The sequence below is a fragment of the Ornithorhynchus anatinus genome, chromosome 6 (genome assembly GCF_004115215.2).
Source record: "Ornithorhynchus anatinus isolate Pmale09 chromosome 6, mOrnAna1.pri.v4, whole genome shotgun sequence".
Taxonomy (NCBI): domain Eukaryota; kingdom Metazoa; phylum Chordata; class Mammalia; order Monotremata; family Ornithorhynchidae; genus Ornithorhynchus; species Ornithorhynchus anatinus.
The window spans coordinates 13425376-13444826 of NC_041733.1; the positions used below are offsets into that span (position 1 = coordinate 13425376).

General features: G+C 44.2%; 1 protein-coding gene across 1 annotated transcript; it reads left to right on the forward strand.

The window, feature by feature from the left end:
* The first annotated feature begins 541 nt into the window (after positions 1–541).
* CLIC2 (chloride intracellular channel 2) lies at positions 542–17585 on the forward strand. The gene is made up of 6 exons (XM_001512716.5): positions 542–839; positions 8316–8425; positions 9143–9268; positions 13941–14047; positions 16632–16813; positions 17270–17585. Exons 1-6 carry the CDS (start codon positions 783–785, stop codon positions 17429–17431), a joined length of 744 nt encoding a protein of 247 aa, XP_001512766.1. The 5' UTR covers positions 542–782; the 3' UTR covers positions 17432–17585.
* Positions 17586–19451: the final 1866 nt, after the last annotated feature.

Here is a 19451-nt window from a genome sequence, read left to right on the forward strand (position 1 = left end):
CACACAGCAGACAAGTAGCAGAGCCACAATTAGGCCCCAATTCCTTCTGATACCCAGGCCCAGACTCTCTCTATTAAGCAACACAACCCTGCCTTTGTGTATATCACATGGGTGTCTCTTCCTTTGGTAAATCTGTTTCTGAACATTGACCTCCAGGAAAAAAAAAAAGAATATATTTGGGTAGGGAAGGTTGAGGAGGGGTAGGGAAACTTTTTTCAAGCTTTTTCCTTCTGGGCAGGATAATTAGATAAGTGACCTCCTCAAAGATGAAGCCCAAGGCATTTCCAGTCAATTTCCTGTAAGGACACTTTAAGCTGCTGTCAGGTTACAGGAACAGAATGGGAGGCTCTTTTTCTGGGACAGAAGCCCGGGCTCAGAGAGCTTCCAGGATAGCATCTGGTCTGCTCGATATATGGAAGCAGGACCTCGTGTGTGTTCTCTGATAGACTGGTGCTGAGTCATGGCTCTGAGGTCTCACTGGAAACTCCCCCTCCCTCTCTTCCAGTAGGTCATTGCTCACACCCCTTTTGCTCCTCCTTGATTCAAAATTTAAAGTCGAGAGGGGAAAAAAAAAAACACTCCAAAAAGAACTGCTCTCAAGCAACTGGAGTTCAGCCTGCCAGGCATCTGGATTAAAGTGACTCTTTCCTTTACAGGGCCGCTTCCTGCTCCCTAAGGCACTACCTGTTTCTTAGGCAAAGGCCTCTGGAGCTCTAGTGGCAGCAGACGGAGAGACTTTGGAGTTGGTGGAACTGCTGAGCACTGTGAGCTGAGAAGAAAAGATGGCAGACCTGAGATCCAGCTCCCAGAGGGAACCAGAAATTGAGCTTTTCGTGAAGGTGAGTTTGCCACTCAGTGGTATCTACTGAGCGCTTACTGTGGTGTAGAGCACAGATGCCTGGGAGAGTACATATTCCAGTCCTCTGCACTGGCATGGGGATAGTCCGGTGGATCTGATTTTAGCCACTATTGCCTAGCAGCTTACAAGGAGTCTGGGTGGGAGAGGACTGAGAGAATTCCCCCCCTAAAGTTTTCCCTTCTTTAAGCTCTGGGGAATTCCTGTGGATTTGGCATTTTCAGGTAAGGTCAGCAAGGCAATTGTAGGCAGGGAGTCTGTCAGTCATATTTAGTGAGTGTTTACTAAGCGCTTGGGAGAGTACACTATAACAATAAACAGATACGTTCCCTGCCCACGACCATCTTGCAGTCTAGAGAGGGAGATAGACATTAATATAAATGAATTACAGATATGTACCTATGTGGTGTGGGACTGGGAGTGAGATGAATAAAGGGAGCGAGTCAGGGAGAGGCAGAAGGGAGTGGGAGAAGAGGAAGGGAGGCCTCTTGGGGGAGATGTGTCTTCAGGAAGGCTTTGAAGAGAGCCACACCTAGGGGACGGGACTTTAAGCCTCCCTGCCCTACACTTTCCTCATCCCAGAGAAATCAGACCTGCTGAGATCCCCCAGGTCTAAAGTTTTCCCCGGTGCTAGAGTTACTGGGCTGGGGAGCCCTGGGATCTCAGGGATAAAACAGCAGGAGTTAGAATGGGGAAATTTCACAGCTGCAGGGACTATCTTTTTTAGAACCCTACTTCCTCTTTCGGGGTATTGATTTTAAGAAGTAAAACCCTAAGAAACCACATGGAGATGATGACAGAGCTTAGTATTTTTAAATTAATGGTCACACCGAGCACAAACGTTATATGCAAAATCAAACATATATATAGATGTGCAACCCAAAGTTCAAAAATATCTCCCTACGTTTACGTGTTCCTTCCTGTTAAGGGTACTTTCGTAGCAACTTACGTGGACTTTGCCAACGAGATCTTTACCAATCCTGAACATAAACAGTTGATATTCACAAAATCCTACATTCTTTTGTAATTGCTCATCTTTGGGCAAAGGGGAGGTGGAAACAATAATAAAGATAATGGTATTTAAGTGCTTACTAAGTGCCAAGTACTGAACTGACCGCTGGGCTGAATACGAGCAAATCGAGCTGGGCACAGTCCTTCTCCCACTTGGGTCCTAACAGTCTCAATCCCCATTTTACAGTTGAGGTAAGTGAGGCACAGAGAAAAGAAGTAACTTGCCCCAAGTCACACAGCACACATGTGGTGGAGCCAGGATTAGAACCCATAGCCTTCTGACTCCCAGGCCCATGCTCTATCCACTATGCCGTGACTGCACGGATGCTTTCTCAGGGATGGCACAACTGGCCCAGTGTATTCTTTCGGAAGAGCATAAGAAAACATTCAGGTGTATTTATTGAGCGCTTACTGTATGCAAAATACTGTACTCCTCTCCCAGCCATTTGATCTACATGTTGGGCCTTGCCTTGGGTCTCCAGATGACTTTTAAGCAGAAATTGAATCTCTAGGATTCCCCGATAGACTCCTTCCATTTCTCAGAAATTCAGGAGAGGAGCAGGTAGAGGGATCCTTCACAGTCCTCTAGACCGTAAGCTCATTGTAGGCAGGGAATGTGTTTACCAACTCTATTACATTGCACTCTTCCAAGTGCTTAATACTGTGCTCTGAACACAGTAAGTACTCAATAAATATGATTGATTTATCCCTCCAGGCCACTGGGGGTTAATGCATTGTGTCTTGGGCGTGCCAACTCAACACTTTAAGGAGTAGGGACTTTCTGATAAAAATAGCTAGATCCAGACCTTTTGAACTGTTTTCCATGGGCTGGACCTTGCAAGAATTTTCCAGAGTTTCATCAGAGCATTTTCATGATCTTTTTTTTTTTTAAGAAGAAAACATTCACTGAGAAGAGAGTGGCCAAGGACTGGGAGAGGCAGACTTCAAAGTGGAAGCTTCTGCCAGTCTGCCAAGTACAGAGTGAAGTAGAGTTGGTATTTACGTGGCAGACTAGAGCTGGGGAAGCCATCAAATCAGATCATTCAGGCAAAAAATCAATTTTTTTTCCCCCTCTCAATCTACCTGGGCAATTCCAAGTGTTTGGGAACTGAATTCTCTAGATCATGCCCATCTCTTTGCCACTGGAGTGAAAGCATCTGGAAGAAAGGGTACATGTCCTACCAACTGTTTTGAACTCACCTGAACACTTAGTTCAGTGCTCCGCACAGAGTAGGCACTCAATGGATACTACTGATCGACTAACCGGCAGGCAAGAAGTGTGGTCTATAATAAGCCAAATTTAGCCTCTCATAAACCTATCCCCTTCCACCCTTTTCACATTCTTCATCTCTTCACTGTTCTTTACCTAACCTCTTCCACTCTCCACTCAGCCTCTCTCTTTCTCGCCACCCAATCTCAAGCGCTCACCTGCCTTCAATTGAGTGGACTCAAGTGTTCTGTTTGGCTTTTGTACTTCTTACAGCAGTGATTTCCAGAGCTTGTGTTAATGGAATTGCTGCACACACTATAGAGAGGGAAGTTTGCTTTCTGCCACCGGAGGTGGTACATAGCTCCCTGCCCTTGGTGAGCCCTGGTCTATCATGCCAGGAAGAAGCTGAGGGTGGGCAAGAGTCCGTGGGTTTATCGGAGCATTGCCCCACCAGGGCAATGAGGTTTGATGTTTGTTACTCATTTCTCTGCCTCTTTGTGGGGTCAAACTTTCAGTGAGAACACTGTGAATTATTATGGTAATTGTAAGCAAGCAACTTGTTTCCTAAGAGGAGCTCTCCACAGGTGGCTGTTTGTATGGAGAACTTGGCTGTTTCTCTGGTTCCTGATTTGAAGCAGGAGGGGTCCATTGTTTTGAAATTTTGAATTTATTTTTTAAAGTTATTGCTATGGGGACCAAAACCTCCAGCCAAGACTGAGGGGAAAGAGACTATTTCATCCCTAAGGAAGCTCTCATTGACTCACACTTAGGAGGTGACTCATGAGACTGGAAAAATCACAGGCCCAAAATTTGTGTGGTGTCTCTTTAAGTGAGCATGCCCGTGAGTGGGGGGAGAAAAAACAAAACGGCCGTCTTCCTGGAAACTTGACTGCGTTTCCCCTTACCCTCCCCACCCTCTGCAGCTTTTCCTCCTGCTAGAAAGGAGCCTCCCTTCCTGTTATCAAATTCCATTCTCCATCCCTCAGTTTCCACCCACTTACCTCAGTGCTGAATGTACCACTCTCCGTCCCTGGGTCTCCCTTCCCTCCTTGAGAAATTACTCTCCTAAAGATAGAGTCTCCAAAAAAGGCAGTGAGAAAAAGGACCTTCCTTTTGAAAGTGCAGCCCACCTCTTGGGAAATGGGAAATGAAACAAATTCAGTGTGAGTAAAGAGGTGGGGCAGAAGGCTACTGTCCCTCTTCTATTCCACGGTAATAGCTTCTAGCAACACATCATTTCTCAATGCTTCAGTTCGCTAATTTTGTAAAATGGGGATAAACACTGTGAGCCCCGTGTAGGACATGGACTGTGTCCAATCTGGTTAAGTTGTATCTACCCCCGTGCTTAGTACAGTGCCTGGCACATAGTAAGTATTGTAACAAATGCAAGCGTGCTCTGCACACAGTAAGCGGTCAATAAATACAATTGAATGAAATACTATCAAAAAACCTCCCAAAACACTGGGAGACAGAGGATCTGTGCTTGAAGCAATTTGCTTGACCCTCAGAGCCTCAGTTTTTCCATCTGTGAAATAGGGATAATTTATTGCCCCCTTGCCTAGTTCCGCTCTCACTAATGGCGGGGAAGAGGGGATTGGAGAATACATCAGAATGTCTGGAAGTACTTTGTGTCTGATCTTAACCCGAGCTCACTGAAGGGTTCCCTGTAGCCTGGGGTTGAATCCTCTGTTTGGTTGAGGTGGATATCATCAGCATCATCAGCATCAATTGTATTTATTGAGCACTCACTATGTTCAAAGCCCTGTACTAAGTACCCGGGAGAGTACAATTCAACAGAGTTGGCAGACACATTCCCTGCCAACAATGAGCTTACAGTCTAGAGAGGGAGACAGACATTATTACAGTGCCTGATAGTAAGTACTTAATGAATACCACATTAATATAAATGAATAATTCATAATATATAATTTATAGATCTAAATTATAAAATATATTAAAGTATATACAGATATATCCCATAGTCTTTACTCTGCCCTTTTCACAGAGCTGCTTTGAGCTGTAACCCAAAGTAGCCCAATTTCAGTGGTTAGGGGTTAGTCCAGGGAGAACTCTGCTCCTTTTAAGGATTTCCTGTTTCCTCTTGCTCCCCTCATTAGTCTCCTGTCTCCCTTTCATCACACTCATAACCTCCACAAAGCCAATAACTTTCACTCCCACAGACTCCCACAGACAAACTGAGGTTAAAATGGTAATGACCTATTGAAGGCTCAGGCTTCCAGTCCTCATCTGGGGGTTCCCAGAACCTGAACCCCATCAGGTCTTTCTGCCCTCCCATCCAGATTGATTAGGTTGTAGAGTACCTGGCCACTTCAGTAAGTGATCTTGTTTCTGCTATCTTTAAACCTTGGAGTCAGAACTAGAAGCCCCAAGAGATCATCTGGCCCAGTCTCTAGGTAGGAGAATGAATAAATCATCCAAGAAGGAGGATTGTCTATTATTTACTCAATGATCTCCAGAGATGGAGTCTCCAGAATAACCTGTTTTATCACCTTGACGGTTAAGATTCTACTTGCTTTTGACCAAAGTCTCTCCTGATCTAATTTCAGCCTACTTCCTTTTGATCTTCAGTGGAAGTGGAGAATATCTGGCCAGCAACTTATCATACAACCATTTAATTACCTTAAAGGCAATTATTGTCCCCTAAGCCTGCTCTTTTTTAGATGGAACCAGCCCAGTTATATAAGATATTAAGTATTTCCACTAGATAGTAAATTAAAACATTTCTATTAGATTGTAAGCTCCTCAAGGGCAGGGATCATTTCTACCTCATCTATTGTATTGTACACTCACAAGTGCCCAATACAGTAGTCTGCCCACAATAATCTCTCGTAAATACCATTACTGATTTTGCACAGATCCAGTTTTACACAGATATATATGAATGGAGCCAAGATGAGGGCCCATAGCATTATCTTTCTAGACTTGCTCCTGACAGTCTGCCATCAAGCTACATTCTCCAGGGTTCTGATTCCCATTCCGTTTTTGACACGTTCCTCCCGATTGCCGGTACGATGACCCGATAGAAGGGTGAGTGAGATGAATCCCATTTGATCCAAAGTCAGATCTGCTTCTCCCAGGCAGGGATCGGTACCTTCCCAGCAATGGTCCAACTATACGCCACTTGGCACCACTACCCACCACTACTCCGATGCATCTTGCTAGGTTATGTATCTCATGTCTGCATCACTGGAACATCCACTAAGGTCACCAAGCAGACTCTAATGCCAACCTACTCACTGTACTGCGATCTCGTCTATCTCACCACCGACCTCAAGCCCCCGTCCTGCATCTGGCCTGGAATGCCCTCCCTCCTCATATCCGACAGACCATTACTCTTCCCACCTTCAAAGTCTTATTGAAGGTACATCTTCTCCAAGAGGCCTTCCCTGACTAAACCCTCATTTTCCTCTTTTCCCACCAAGTCTGTGTCACCCTGACTTGCTCCCTTATTCACCACCCACTCACCTGCTCCACAGCACTTTTCTACACATCCATAATGTACTTATAGCATATCTATATGTGTATATATATATAATGTATATTAATGTCTCCTCCTCTAGAATGTAAGCTCGTTGTAGGCTGGAAATATGTCTGTAGTATTGTGTTGTATTCTCCTAAACACTTAGTACAGTGCTCTGTACACAGTAAGTGCTCAATAAATCTGCTTGATTAATTGATTTGGGGGCCTCACTGCCAGTTCAGCAGCCTCAAATCATTTGAAGGATTTTGATTTTAAACCAGCTACATCTTCTGGGCCTGTAAGTCATATCACGTTGCTGCAGTTGTGTCTGTAAAAGTGGCATTTGTTTTTATTTTTTGTAATATTTGTTAAGCACTTTATGCCAGACGTTATACTAAACGCTGGGTTAGATTCAAGAAAATCAGGCTAGTCACAGTCCCTGTCTGACAAAGGGCTCACCTTCTTCATCCCCATTTTAAAGATGAGATAACTAAGGCACAGAGAAGTTAAGCAACTTGCCCAAGGTCACACAGCAGACAAGTAGCAAAGTAGACAAGTAGCAAAGCTCCCAGGGTGTGGTCTTTCCACTAAGCCACACTGCTTCTCCCAGCACTTTCTATACGCCAAGCACGGTATTAAGAATTGGCATAGATAGATGATAATCAGGTTCCACATGGAACTCACAATATAAGTAGGAGGGAAAACAGGTATTGAATCCTCATTTTGCAGATAAGGCAACTGAGACACAGAGAAGGGACGTGACTTGTCCAAGGGCACACAGTAGACACGTGGCGGAGCTGGAATTAGAACCCAGGTCCTCTGAGTCACAGGCCTGTGCTCTTTCCACAAGGCCATGCTGTTTCTCTCTAGTGCCTGTTCTCTGAACTGTACTGAACCACAGCATCAATGAGCTTGGAGCGTGCCTACAATGTGTAATGCACTGGGGAAGAAAGGAAGCTGGGGAGCGAACTGAGGCCTCAGACTCCTCAAGCCCCATGCTATTCTTGGTCAGAATCGCAAAGTCTACATTCAGCCTTGGATCGGTTATTCCTCCGTATAACATGCCTGGCCTCCTTTCCTGCCCTGCAGTGCAATATCCTTGAGGTTAAAAACACTAGGTGTATAAGGGACTTCAGAAAAAATTAGATAATGGTAGTGATGACAGAGAAACAGTGTGCCCTAATGGAAAGTGCAGGCAGGGAATCATGAGACCTGGGTTTTAATCCTGACTCTTCCACTTCCCTCCCTGTGTGACTTTGAGCAAGTCTTGCTTCAGTTTCCTCATCTGTGAAATGGGGATTCAATATCTGTCCTCCCTCCCTCTTTGCTGTGAGTCCCATGAAGGGCGGCAACTGTTTCTAATCTGATTGTATTGGATTTACCCCAATATTTGGCACATACCGAGCTCTTAACAATCACCACAGTTATTATCTAAGTATCTGGTTTCATCCTTAATGGAATATCACTCAAGAGGGAAATCTGAGTGCATTTCAAGGATGAAAGAAAACTTGGAAACCCAATTCAAACTCAGTATGCCTCCAAAGGACCGGTCATAACCCCTTCTTTAGAACTAAAGGACAATCCATAAGCCTCTTTTTAACCCTCCATCCCTGACCTTTAGCAGCTAATATCCGGGGAGAACCAGCATCTGTGTCCAGCTGTTGTTTTGCAGCAACAACTAATCGTGAGCATTATGTAACTAGATGACCTCTTTTGGGGTGAATATTATTAAGTGTTTTCTTGCCTTCCCTTGGCAGGCTGGAATTGACGGGGAGAGCATTGGGAATTGTCCCTTTTGCCAACGCCTCTTCATGGTCCTCTGGCTCAAAGGGGTTAAGTTCAATGTGACCACGGTGGACATGACCAGGTAAGAGAAGTAGGGTTACCGTTTATGCTGAGGGCTGGGAATTCCTCAGGTCTCAGAGATGTCTCCTTTGTTTTCTTTTGGGATTGGCTAAGATCAGTAGCCTCTGTCTTCAGGGTTGATGGAGGAGTCTCTACTTTTGTTATCTCCTCGGGAAAGGACCACCACTCACCTCCAAGCCAAATTATATTTCTCGTCGCTTTCTTTGCTGATAAGCACTGGTACTCTCGAGCCCCCCTTCTGGCTAATATAGTAGCTCAGGGAGATTCAGTCTTTTTTTTCCCTCATCACTTTATAATATATTTGATCTTTAATTATCTGGGAGAGAAGTGTCTGGGTGAATATGGATGAAGAACGGCTCATTTCAAACATTGGTTTTAATCTCCTACTCCATCGAGGCTTTAACTGGGGCAGTGAACAATCAGGAAAGTAATATTTGGAGTTGCCTACTATATTCTCCTTTCCCCATCCTACGATGGGAGTACCAAGGAATAGTCAGGGGCAGGAGAAAGACAGAGACAGAGAAGGGGGAACAAAAGACTTGGATAATCCACACCGTGGAAAATCTGCACTCTGAAAAATCTAGAGTTGTCTACACTATCCTTTAAATTCATCATTCTAGGGAGGAGCACTGAAGGCTGCCATGGAATTGGTGAGGAGGTGTGGGTAAGAACTTCTCTGCACTAGTGCCTAATCATTCATTCTTTCCAATCCCTATAGGAAACCGGAAGAGTTGAAAGAATTAGCCCCAGGAACCAACCCTCCTTTCTTGGTGTTTAACAAGGAACTGAAAACAGACTTCATTAAAATTGAGGAGTTCCTGGAACAGACACTGGCTCCTCCAAGGTAGTAGATATGGGAAATTCAAGTGGCTGAAAGGCTGCTTTAGAATAATCAAGAATATAGCATACAGGAAGGCAAGATTCAGAATTGCCAACTCCATCCATGATAATAATGATTATGGTACTTGTTAAATGCTTACTATGTAACAAACACTGTTCTAAGCGCTGGGATAGATAGAAGTTAATCAGTTTGGACCCAGTCCCTGTCCCTCTTGGGGCTCGTAGTCTAAGTAGGAGGGGATAGGATTTAACCTCCATTTTACAGATTGGGTAACTGAAACACAGAGAAGCTTAAGTGACTTGCCAGAGGTCACACAGGAGACACGTGGCGGAGCCAGGATTAGAACCCAGGTCCTCTGACTCTCAGGCCCATGCTCTTTCCACTAGGACACGCAACTTCTCTAAACCATGGTGCCGCAAGCCTCTCTGTACTTTCACAGGGAGACCAGGACTGTGCTTAGTCCAGAGAAAAGCAGCCCACTCGGCTTGGGAAGGGAGGGGAAAGCTGAATCTTACTGTTGGACAAGGATGGTTCCCTATCCATTCACTATTTTGATGTCTCCCCCTGCAGACTGTAAACTCCTTTTTTTTGTTTGTTTTTTCATCAGTTTTTGTTTTGGGGGGTTTTGTTGTTAAGGCTAGCAAGCAATTGATCTGGCTTATTTTGGTCTAAAGGTGCCTGAGCTAATTAAGCTCCTCTCAGAGTAGCTACTGGGTGGAGATTATGAATGTCCAGCTAGCCTCTTCTTTGAGACCCTTTTCACAGCTGGTGATATCAGGTGTCAGGTCCACTGGCAAAGGAGTAGAATTTAGGACTATTTAAATTGAGCCTCATCCCCTTTTATTCAGTTAAGCCCCTGCCAGCTTTAATTTTTCAAAGTCCTTCCATTAATTATCTCATTTGTTAAATAATTCAAGGGACTCAAAGGCTATGGCATTATCAGTAGCAGCATCAGAAAACGCTTGAGGGGAGAGGGAAGGTGCAAGAGGGACCATGCACATTAAGGAAGAGCAAATTTCATCCCACAGACTGGATTTCTGAAAGCAAAATAAAGGGTATATTTGACATAAACACTACCCCACTCATTTCTAAATATCTTTGGCCCAAGCCCTATTGACTTTTTCCTTCATCTGGGATGGAGAAGGTAGGGGATGGTGGAGGGATGAGTTATGGAGAGAGATTTATCAGGAGAAAGGAGAAAAAAGTGTGTGGGGGGTCCTCCCTCTCTTCCCCCTGGCTCCAGCTTCAGCCTTTATTGTCTTATTCATTAACTTCCTGTTGTTTGAGTTTATGAAAACCCTAGCCACCACTTATGCTCTTGTCTAAGAGATTTAATTTGTATAAAAGCTGATCCTAGATCACTGATTCATGAGGGCTGGCCTTTTGTTTCCCACAGTATTACCAGCCTCTGATCATTCCTGTGGAAACTCTAAAATATTCCTGGATTAGCTTCTTTTCGAGGGGATTTCCTTTCCTTGAACTTTTGATTGATACTATTGATTGCTCTTTTGTAACACTTCTTGTCCTGTAAAATGAGTGGGATCCAGCTCCAGATTAATCCCAGATGCAGATTTGGGATTTGTTAGGGCAGCATTTTATCTCCCTATTTACCAATCATGGATAACTTCTTGTCAGAGGAAGGATTTATTGGTGAACGGTTTAGCCTGGCTGCATTCTAATCCACGAAAAAGCCGGTCGGTGAGGAAACAGTTGGATCTAAGAGATAGCGCAGTGAGGAAATGGATGGTTCAGTGTCCCTGTTGTGAGGGGTGCCGGGGAGGTCTGTGAAGGACTCTGAGTCCAGAGTTAAAAGGACTCCTCATTCAGGCCTGGTCAAACTGAGCCAGATTTATCTCTTGGCAGCAGCCATTTGAGCGACAAAAAGAAGCTAGTGAAAACAGAAATCAGACAGTGGCGTATTTTCTTCAGCTTAAAGGACGGAGTTGGACATGTTTAGCTAATCTAGGAAAAACAGGAGGGTGTAGCCAGCCACCCAGGATAGTGGGGAAGGCCAAGGAGGGGCTGAGTCTTCATCTGTATGGCCAACTTTCATGTGCTACAGGAGTAAACAGGAGGCACAAAAGGAACAGAAAGCACTTAGTACAGTGCTCTGCACACAGTAAATGCTCAATTAATAATAATAATAATAATAATGTTGGTATTTGTTAAGCGCTTACTATGTGCCAAGCACTGTACTAAGAGCCAGGGTGGATACAAGCACACCAGATAATAATAATAATAATAATAATGTTGGTATTTGTTAAGCGCTTACTATGTGCCGAGAACTGTTCTAAGCGCTGGGATAGATACAGGGTAATCAGGTCGTCCCACGTGAGGCTCACAGTTAATCCCCATTTTACAGATGAGGGAACTGAGGCACAGAGAAGTTGTGACTTGCCCACAGTCACACAGCTGACAAGTGGCAGAGCCAGGAGTCGAACCCGTGACTCCTGACTCCGAAGCCCAGGCTCTTTCCACTGAGCCACGCTGCTTCCCCAATTGGACCAGATTGGACACAGTCCCTGTCCCATGTGGGACTCACAGTCTCAAACCCCATTTTACAGATGAGATAATAGATCCAGAGAAGCAAAGTGACTTGCCCAAGGTCATACGTCTGACAAGTGGCAGAGCCGGGATTAGAACCCAGCTCCTCTGACTCCCAGGCCTGTGCTCTATCCGCTAGTCCACTGACTGACTGGAGGACTCAGGCCCTTTGAAGGCTATTAGGATGGTCACTTTTGGTTCCAAGTTGTTAGTGACTGTGAAGGTATCCACTGGGCCTCCCAAATCTCCACAGGGAGTCCCCATGGCTGGACTCCCAGTTTGAGCATCCAAACTGGAACTCCGTCCTGATGCTGGAAAAATACCTTCAAATCCTGGTTGTGCCCAGGTGAAAATGGGGTATAATAATGCTAATTATGGTATTTGTTAAATATTTACTATATGCTAAGTATTGTACTAAGCGCTGGGATAGATACAAGATAATCAGGTCAGTCATGAGTAGGAGGAAGAGGGATTTAATCCCCATTTTACAGATGGGGAGGCTGAGGCATGAAGAAGCTAAGTTACATGCCCAACGTCACACGGCAGACAAGTGGCAGAGCTGGGATTAGAACCCAGGGCCTCTGACCCCCAGGCCCATGCTCTTTCCACTAGGCATGATGCTTCCTGACATGTGGTAATTCTCTGTTCCCTGAAAAATCACTCATCAGATCTGCTTGACATACAGTAAGTGCTTAACAAATACAGTGATAATAATTGTAATTAAAAAGGAGGCACCTTCTTTGGATAATCCATAACATAATAGTTACTATATACTTGTTAAGCACTTACCACATGCCACGCACTGTTCTAAGTGCTGGGGTAGATACAAATTAAGCAGTTTGGACACAATCCCTGTCCCACATGGGGCTCACAATCTTAATCCCCATTTTATAGATGAAGTAACTGAGGCCCAGAAAATGAAGTGACTTGCCCACGGTCACACAGAAGACAAGGGGCGGGACCGGTATTAGATCCTTCCGACTCCCAGGCCTGTGCTATATCCACTAAGCCTCGCTGTTTAAAATGTGTAGCCTGGCAGAAATCTGATGGTTTCTGGCTCTCTAGGCCAATTCTATTGTTTGCAGTTTGGAGGTTCTCGTGGGCAGGACTGTGTCTACCCCATTCTATGGTTTTGTACTCTCCCAAGTGCTGAGTACAATGCTCTGCCCACACAGTAAGGGCTTGATAAGTATTCCTGATTGAGAGAACCCCCTTAATAATTATTATTATTATTGTATTTGTTAAGCACTTTCTATGTGCCAGGCACTGTACTAAGCACTGGGATGGATACAGGTAAATCAGGTTGGGCACACTCCCTGGTCCATGTGGGGCTCACAGTCTCAATCCCCATTTTACAGATGAGGGAACTGAAGCACAGAGAAGTGAAGTGACTTGCCCAAGGTCACATAGCAGACAAGTGGCAGAGCCTGGATTAGAATCCATGACCTTCTGACTCCAAGGCCTGTGCTCTATCCACTATGCAATACTGCTTCTCCAAGCCCACTATAATCCCTCAAGCCCTAAATAAATCATCCTGGACCTGGTTGGGGCCAGATCTGCTAGCGGGCACCTCGAAACCTTGTGTGCAGTTCCTACCACCTGTACAGTGGAAGCTACAGCAGTTTATCCCTCGGACAATTGAATTTATTGAGCACTTACTGTGTGTAGAGCACTGTACTGAGCACTTGGGAGAGTACAATATAACAGACACATTCCCTGCCCATCCATTCATTCAATAAACCACATTTATCGAGTGCTTACTTTATGCTGAGCACCGTACTAAGTGCTTGGGAGAGTACAATACAATAATAAACGGACACATTCCCTGCCCACAGTGAGCATACAGTCTAGATGGGGAGACAGACATTAATAAAAATAAATAAAATTACAGATATGTACATAAGTGCTGTGGGGCTGGGAGGGGGGGTTAATAAAGGGAGCAAGTCAAGGCGACGCAGAAGGGAGTGGAAGCAAAGGAAAAGAGGGTTTAGGAGTTGTGGTTGTCTGGCAGAAATTTCATTTATTTAAAGCTGCCTCTGCATTTGGGGCATGTGGTGTCATCCACGTCTCTGACTGCCAACCAGCTAGAGCAAATGAATTATTTTGCTTATATGATTTCCCTTTTCCTAAGATATCCACACCTGAGTCCCAGATACAAGGAGTCCTTTGACGTGGGCAGTGACATCTTTGCCAAGTTCTCAGCCTACATCAAGAACACCCAGAAGGAGGCAAATCCGAGTAAGTCATTCCTATCTCCCTCTACTTTTCTGGGTTGGCGATCACCGAAGTAACTAAACAGTCTTTCCTCCGCATGTCTCGTTTTCTGGTACCCCTCTTACTAGTCACCCTCCCCTCCACCACGAGTGGATGTATTTTCTACCCCAGTCTTTATTATGAGTAATAAATAACCTGTCAAATGAGGATGAAGACTGTGAACCGCACATGGAACATGGACTGCGTCCAACCTGATTAGCTTGTGTCTACCCCAGCACTTATTACAATCCCTTGCAGATAGTAAGCACTTAAATACCATAAAAAATAATAATGCTAATAAAAATAATACTTTATTTTGGGGTACCGTTTTCATTTTCTTAAACCACTTTTAAATCAGTTTTTTTTCATTTTATCCTCACAATTTCCCCATAAGATACTTTGAGACTGATTTTATCATTCCCATTTTTACAGAGGAAAGTGAGACCCAGCCTGCTTTAGTTATTGGCCTAAGGTAACACAAAGCAAGCCAGTGGCAGAGTTGAAATGAAAAACTGGGTAACTTAACTCCTAGCCCCACACTCTTCCCACTGGACTACGTTGCCTCTCATTTCTCTGAGATAATGGGATAATGACTTCCAGGGCTCAAGAATCATTTTCAACCGATTATTTGTGGTGATAGAAGTCCTGGAGAGTATGGATTATTGCCACCCAAAAATCTATTTTTCTTTTATGGTATTTGTTAGGTGCTTGCTATGTGCCAGGTATTGTTCTAAACTCTGGGGTAGATAGAAGCTAATCAAGTTGGACCCAATCCATTTCCCTCATGGGACTCACTGTCTTAATCCCTATTTTACAAATGAGGTAAATCTGTAGATGCAAGTTCAAGGCACAGAGAAGTTAAGCGACTTGCCCAAGATCACACAACAGACAAGTAGCAGAGTCAAGATTAGAATCCAGGTCCTTCTGACTCCCAAGCTTGTGCTCTATCCATTAGTCAATGCCGCTTCTCTAATTTAGCCTCATTTCTCACCGTATTGGACACTGGAGCTTCTAACACATCTACTGAGTTTCAACTCACCATTCTTCTTGGTCATCTTCCTCAACGAGGGGTTATTGAGCAAGGAAACGGTGAAAAATCAGGCAGTGGAAAAGATGGAGAGAAGCAAAAGACCTTGATAATCCAAAGATGGAGAGAAGCAAAAGACCTTGATAATCCACAAACTTGTTGAAGCTGCTCCACAATCAACTTGGTAATCATTGGCAGCTGATTGTAACTTGTCCTCGGGAAACAGGAACCCAGATGGTATCTCTTAAGATCCAATTGATAAAGATTAGTTGCCCAATCAAGTATTAAATACTTGAGATACTAAGTCTCAAAGTATCTTATGGGGAAATTGTGAGGAGAAAATGAAAAAAACTGATTAAAAAGTGGTTTAAGAAAATGAAAACGATACCCCAAAATAAGGTATTATTTTTATTAGCATTATTATTTTTTATGGTATTTAAGTGCTTACTATCTGCAAGGGATTGTAATAAGTGCTGGGGTAGACACAAGCTAATCAGGTTGGACGCAGTCCATGTTCCATGTGCGGTTCACAGTCTTCATCCTCATTTGACAGATTATTTATTATTCATAATAAAGAAGGAATCTGGCTCAAATGAAAGTAAAAATAGTCATCACAGCATTAACCAATGTGGCATAAACAAGTTCCAATTTTTGGATATGGCTGTTCCTTTGAAATCTTCTCTGTTTTTCTTAAGTGGTACTTGTTGAACACTTATTATGTGCCAGGAACTGTATTATGTACCGGGGTGGATACAAGCTAATCAGGTTGGATACAGTCCTTGTCCCACATGGAGTTCACAGTCTCAATCCCCATTTTTCAGATGAGGTAATTTAGGCAGGGAGAATATAAGTGACTTGTTCAAGGTCACACAACAGACAAGTGGAGGAGTTGGGATTAGAACTCAGGTCCTCGAACTCCCAGGCCTGGGGTCTTTCCATTTGGCCATGCTACTTCTCATCAATCCAATACTCTTAAATCCAGTACTCAGAATACTAAGAACTAATTTGAGTTCTCACTACCAAAGCCTATAAATCAAGCTCCCATGTTTGCAAAACCTGAGTTAATCTAGTCCCTTAGTGATTGAACCCCAGAAAATTCAGGAAGGAGCCAAGCTTGAAGCTTACAATGATAGCTCTTCAATAACACATAACACCTATCCGATCCTAGAAGCCTCTCTACTATCAACATAACTTGGACTTTCAGTTATACCCAGAACAGGAGAGGATTTTGGATTGTTGTATTTGGTTAGCACTTTGTATTTGCCAAGTATTAAAATCAGTGCTGGAGTAGATACAAAATAATTAAATCAGATGGAATCTTCATTCCACATGAGCCTTACGGTCACAGGCGGAGGAAAAACGGGTATTGAATCCTCATAGAATGAAATAGTAGTTACAGATTTAGCCGTGGTGAGTTTGTAGAGAAGTGAGGTGTGTGAATGAGGATTTGGGAGGTGGGGGATAGAGGGAGAAAGTGTATTTTGGGATGAAAGTTTAAAGAAGTGAAAGCCTTTGGGACTAACCCTGCATCTCTTCATGTAGATTTTGAAAAGGCTTTGCTGAGAGAGTTTAAGCGCCTGGACAACTATCTAAACAGCCCTCTTTTGGATGAAATTGACCAGGACAGTGCAGATGAAGTCTTGGTTTCCAGAAGAAGGTTCCTGGATGGGGATCATCTGACATTAGCAGACTGCAACCTGTTGCCCAAATTAAATATCATTAAGGTAAATGATGCACCTGCACCACTCATTCATGACAATAATAATGATAGTGGTATTTGTTAGCGCTTACTATGTGCTAAGAGCTGGGGTATATGCAATACATTTGGATTAAGCATCTCTGTCCCACATGGGACCCTCAGACTAAGGGGGAAGAAGAACACGTATTTAATCTCCATTTTAAAGATGAGAAAACTGAGGCACAGTGAAGTCAAGCGACTAGGTCACAAAGCATCTATCAGTCCTGTTCCCATTCCACTAAGCCTTGTTTCTTCTCAAACAAAGGCAGGATGCTGTCAGTTTGCCTTAAAGCTCTCCATTTTGTAATCATCTACTTTAGTTAGGTAGACAGACTATTTATAGCTCCTTGGTTACGCCATGTGACAGAACAGTCACCATCAGGGTAAAAGTTTTTCAGGTTGCCAAGTCTCTTACCTTTGTCTCTACCTCCTGACTCCCTAGGTTGCGGCCAAGAAATATCGTGATTTTGACATCCCTGCCGAATTTTCAGGAGTCTGGCGCTATCTCCACAATGCCTATGCTCAGGAGGAGTTCACCCACACGTGTCCTGATGACAAGGAGATTGAATGCACGTATGCCAGTGTTGCTAAGAAGATGAGCTAGGAATGAAAGACTGTGTGTTTCTGGAGTCCTCTTCCCCTTGAAGCTCCTTCTCTTCCCCTCCAAGCTCTCTTCTGTACGCTGTCTTCCTTGTCGCTCACTAGAGACATTCAAGGAAGGGAAACATTGCATTCACAAAGACTCCTTTGTAAAGGAAGTTTGTGTTTTGCATTCATTTACCCTCCAAAGCCCCATCACCCAGCTTAGCTGGCCTGTGGTGAGCCCATTTTCCCTTTAATATTGCATAAATTACCATCCTCTCGGTGAAGCTGGCTCCACTTCAGTTTAGTGTGGCTTGGAGAGCTTTCTTGGCCTTATTCTCTAATCCCCGAGTCATTCGATGTGGCAAACCTGGAGGAATACAAGTTCCGGTGGTCACAGTGAGTCTTGTACTCCAGCCCTTCTCCTCGGGATTCTAGGAAGCCAGGGTTTAGGTCAAGAGGAATAATAATAATTGTGTTATTTGTTAAATGCTTCCTATGTGCCAGGTTCTGTGCTAAGCGTGGGGTTAATTCAGGAAAACTAATCAGACGTACTTGCCGACCCACTTGGGGCTTACCTTCTAAGAGGAGGAAGTCTCAAGCTGTTTCATCATCATCCTCATCACCGTGGAGTGTGTTAAGTGCTTACTATGTGCCAAGCACTGTACTAAGCACTGGAGTAGATTCGAGATCATCAAGTTGGGCACGGTCCCTGTGCCTGACTTGCTGTCTAAAAGGGAAGGAAATTACTGGTATCGAATTCCCATTTTCCAGATGAGGAAACTGGCGACAAGAGAAGTGAAGTGACTAGCTCAAGTCACACAGCAGGTGTATGGCAGAGTCGGGATGAGAACCCAGGTCCTCTGACTCTCATGCCCACCCTCTTTCTGGTAGGCCACTCTCCTCTGCAGAGCCGTTTCCCCATTTGAAGTGATTTGCAGTCGAACCCTAAAGGCCACAGTGAAAAGAGTGGATGATGACCTTGGAAGTTGAGATTGAAGGATACTGAGTGAGTTGGCTTGCCTGGAGAAATGGTGTGGCTTCAAGGCTTGAAGGGTCACAGACCTGGAAGCTCGTGGTCCATTTGGAATGTGGTTTATGATGGGGAAAACCCAAACCCACAAATTGGAACCCAAAAGGCCAAGACTTTAAATTTTATAGTTCTTTCCACTTCTTTGCTTACAGGGTATGATCAATCAATCGTATTTATTGAGCACTTACTGTGTGCAGAGCACTGTATTAAGCACTTAGGAGGGTAAAATACAAAAGAGTTGGTGGACAAGTTCCCTGCCCATAACCAGCTTATGTTGTTTTGGTTTTTTTCATACATCAGGGATGGCTATTTTGGGGTACTTTGGAGTAGTAGAATTTGAAGACTGGAAGACAGATTTTGAAAAGATAGTCTAGTTCATGGCTACTTAGCAAATTATCCACTAAAACTCAAACTAAAATGGCTTTTCGGCTCGAATCACCCAGATGACTTGGTAAACTGTGATGGGAGACTTGGCCAAGGAAACCATGGGAACCTTTAGTGGCCCGTCTGAGCTGGCTCTGGAGCATTCTTCAGTGCGAGGAGCCTGGGGGCTTCCCGGAGAGTCACAGAGATGAGAACCCAGCCCTGTAACTCCATTCAATTGCTGGGCAAATTGGCATGTATCCAGCAGACTGGTAAACGTATCTTGCTGGGAAGACTAAGAAGTTGCAGCCAAGTTACGGAGCTCTGAGAAGGGAGGATTTGCAACATGGCTAAGGGGCATCAACTGCAATCGTTCTTCAGGGGGAGGTTTTGGTCCCGGGTTGGGTGTTCATCTTGAAACCAGGCCAATGACTGCTTCTTTCCTCACCATTTGGAGCTGTTGCAAGCTTTTCTGGAGGGAAGCCCATGAATGCAGTCACCCTCCCAATTTAACTTTTCCTGGAAATGCTTTTCTAGTCAGGAAGGCCAATGTGGTCTCTATGGCAGATTCCATCTGCAACCCCCATATCTGGCTGGGGAGAAAAACATAATAGATGTTTTGGCTTTACAGGGGCTACGGTGTATG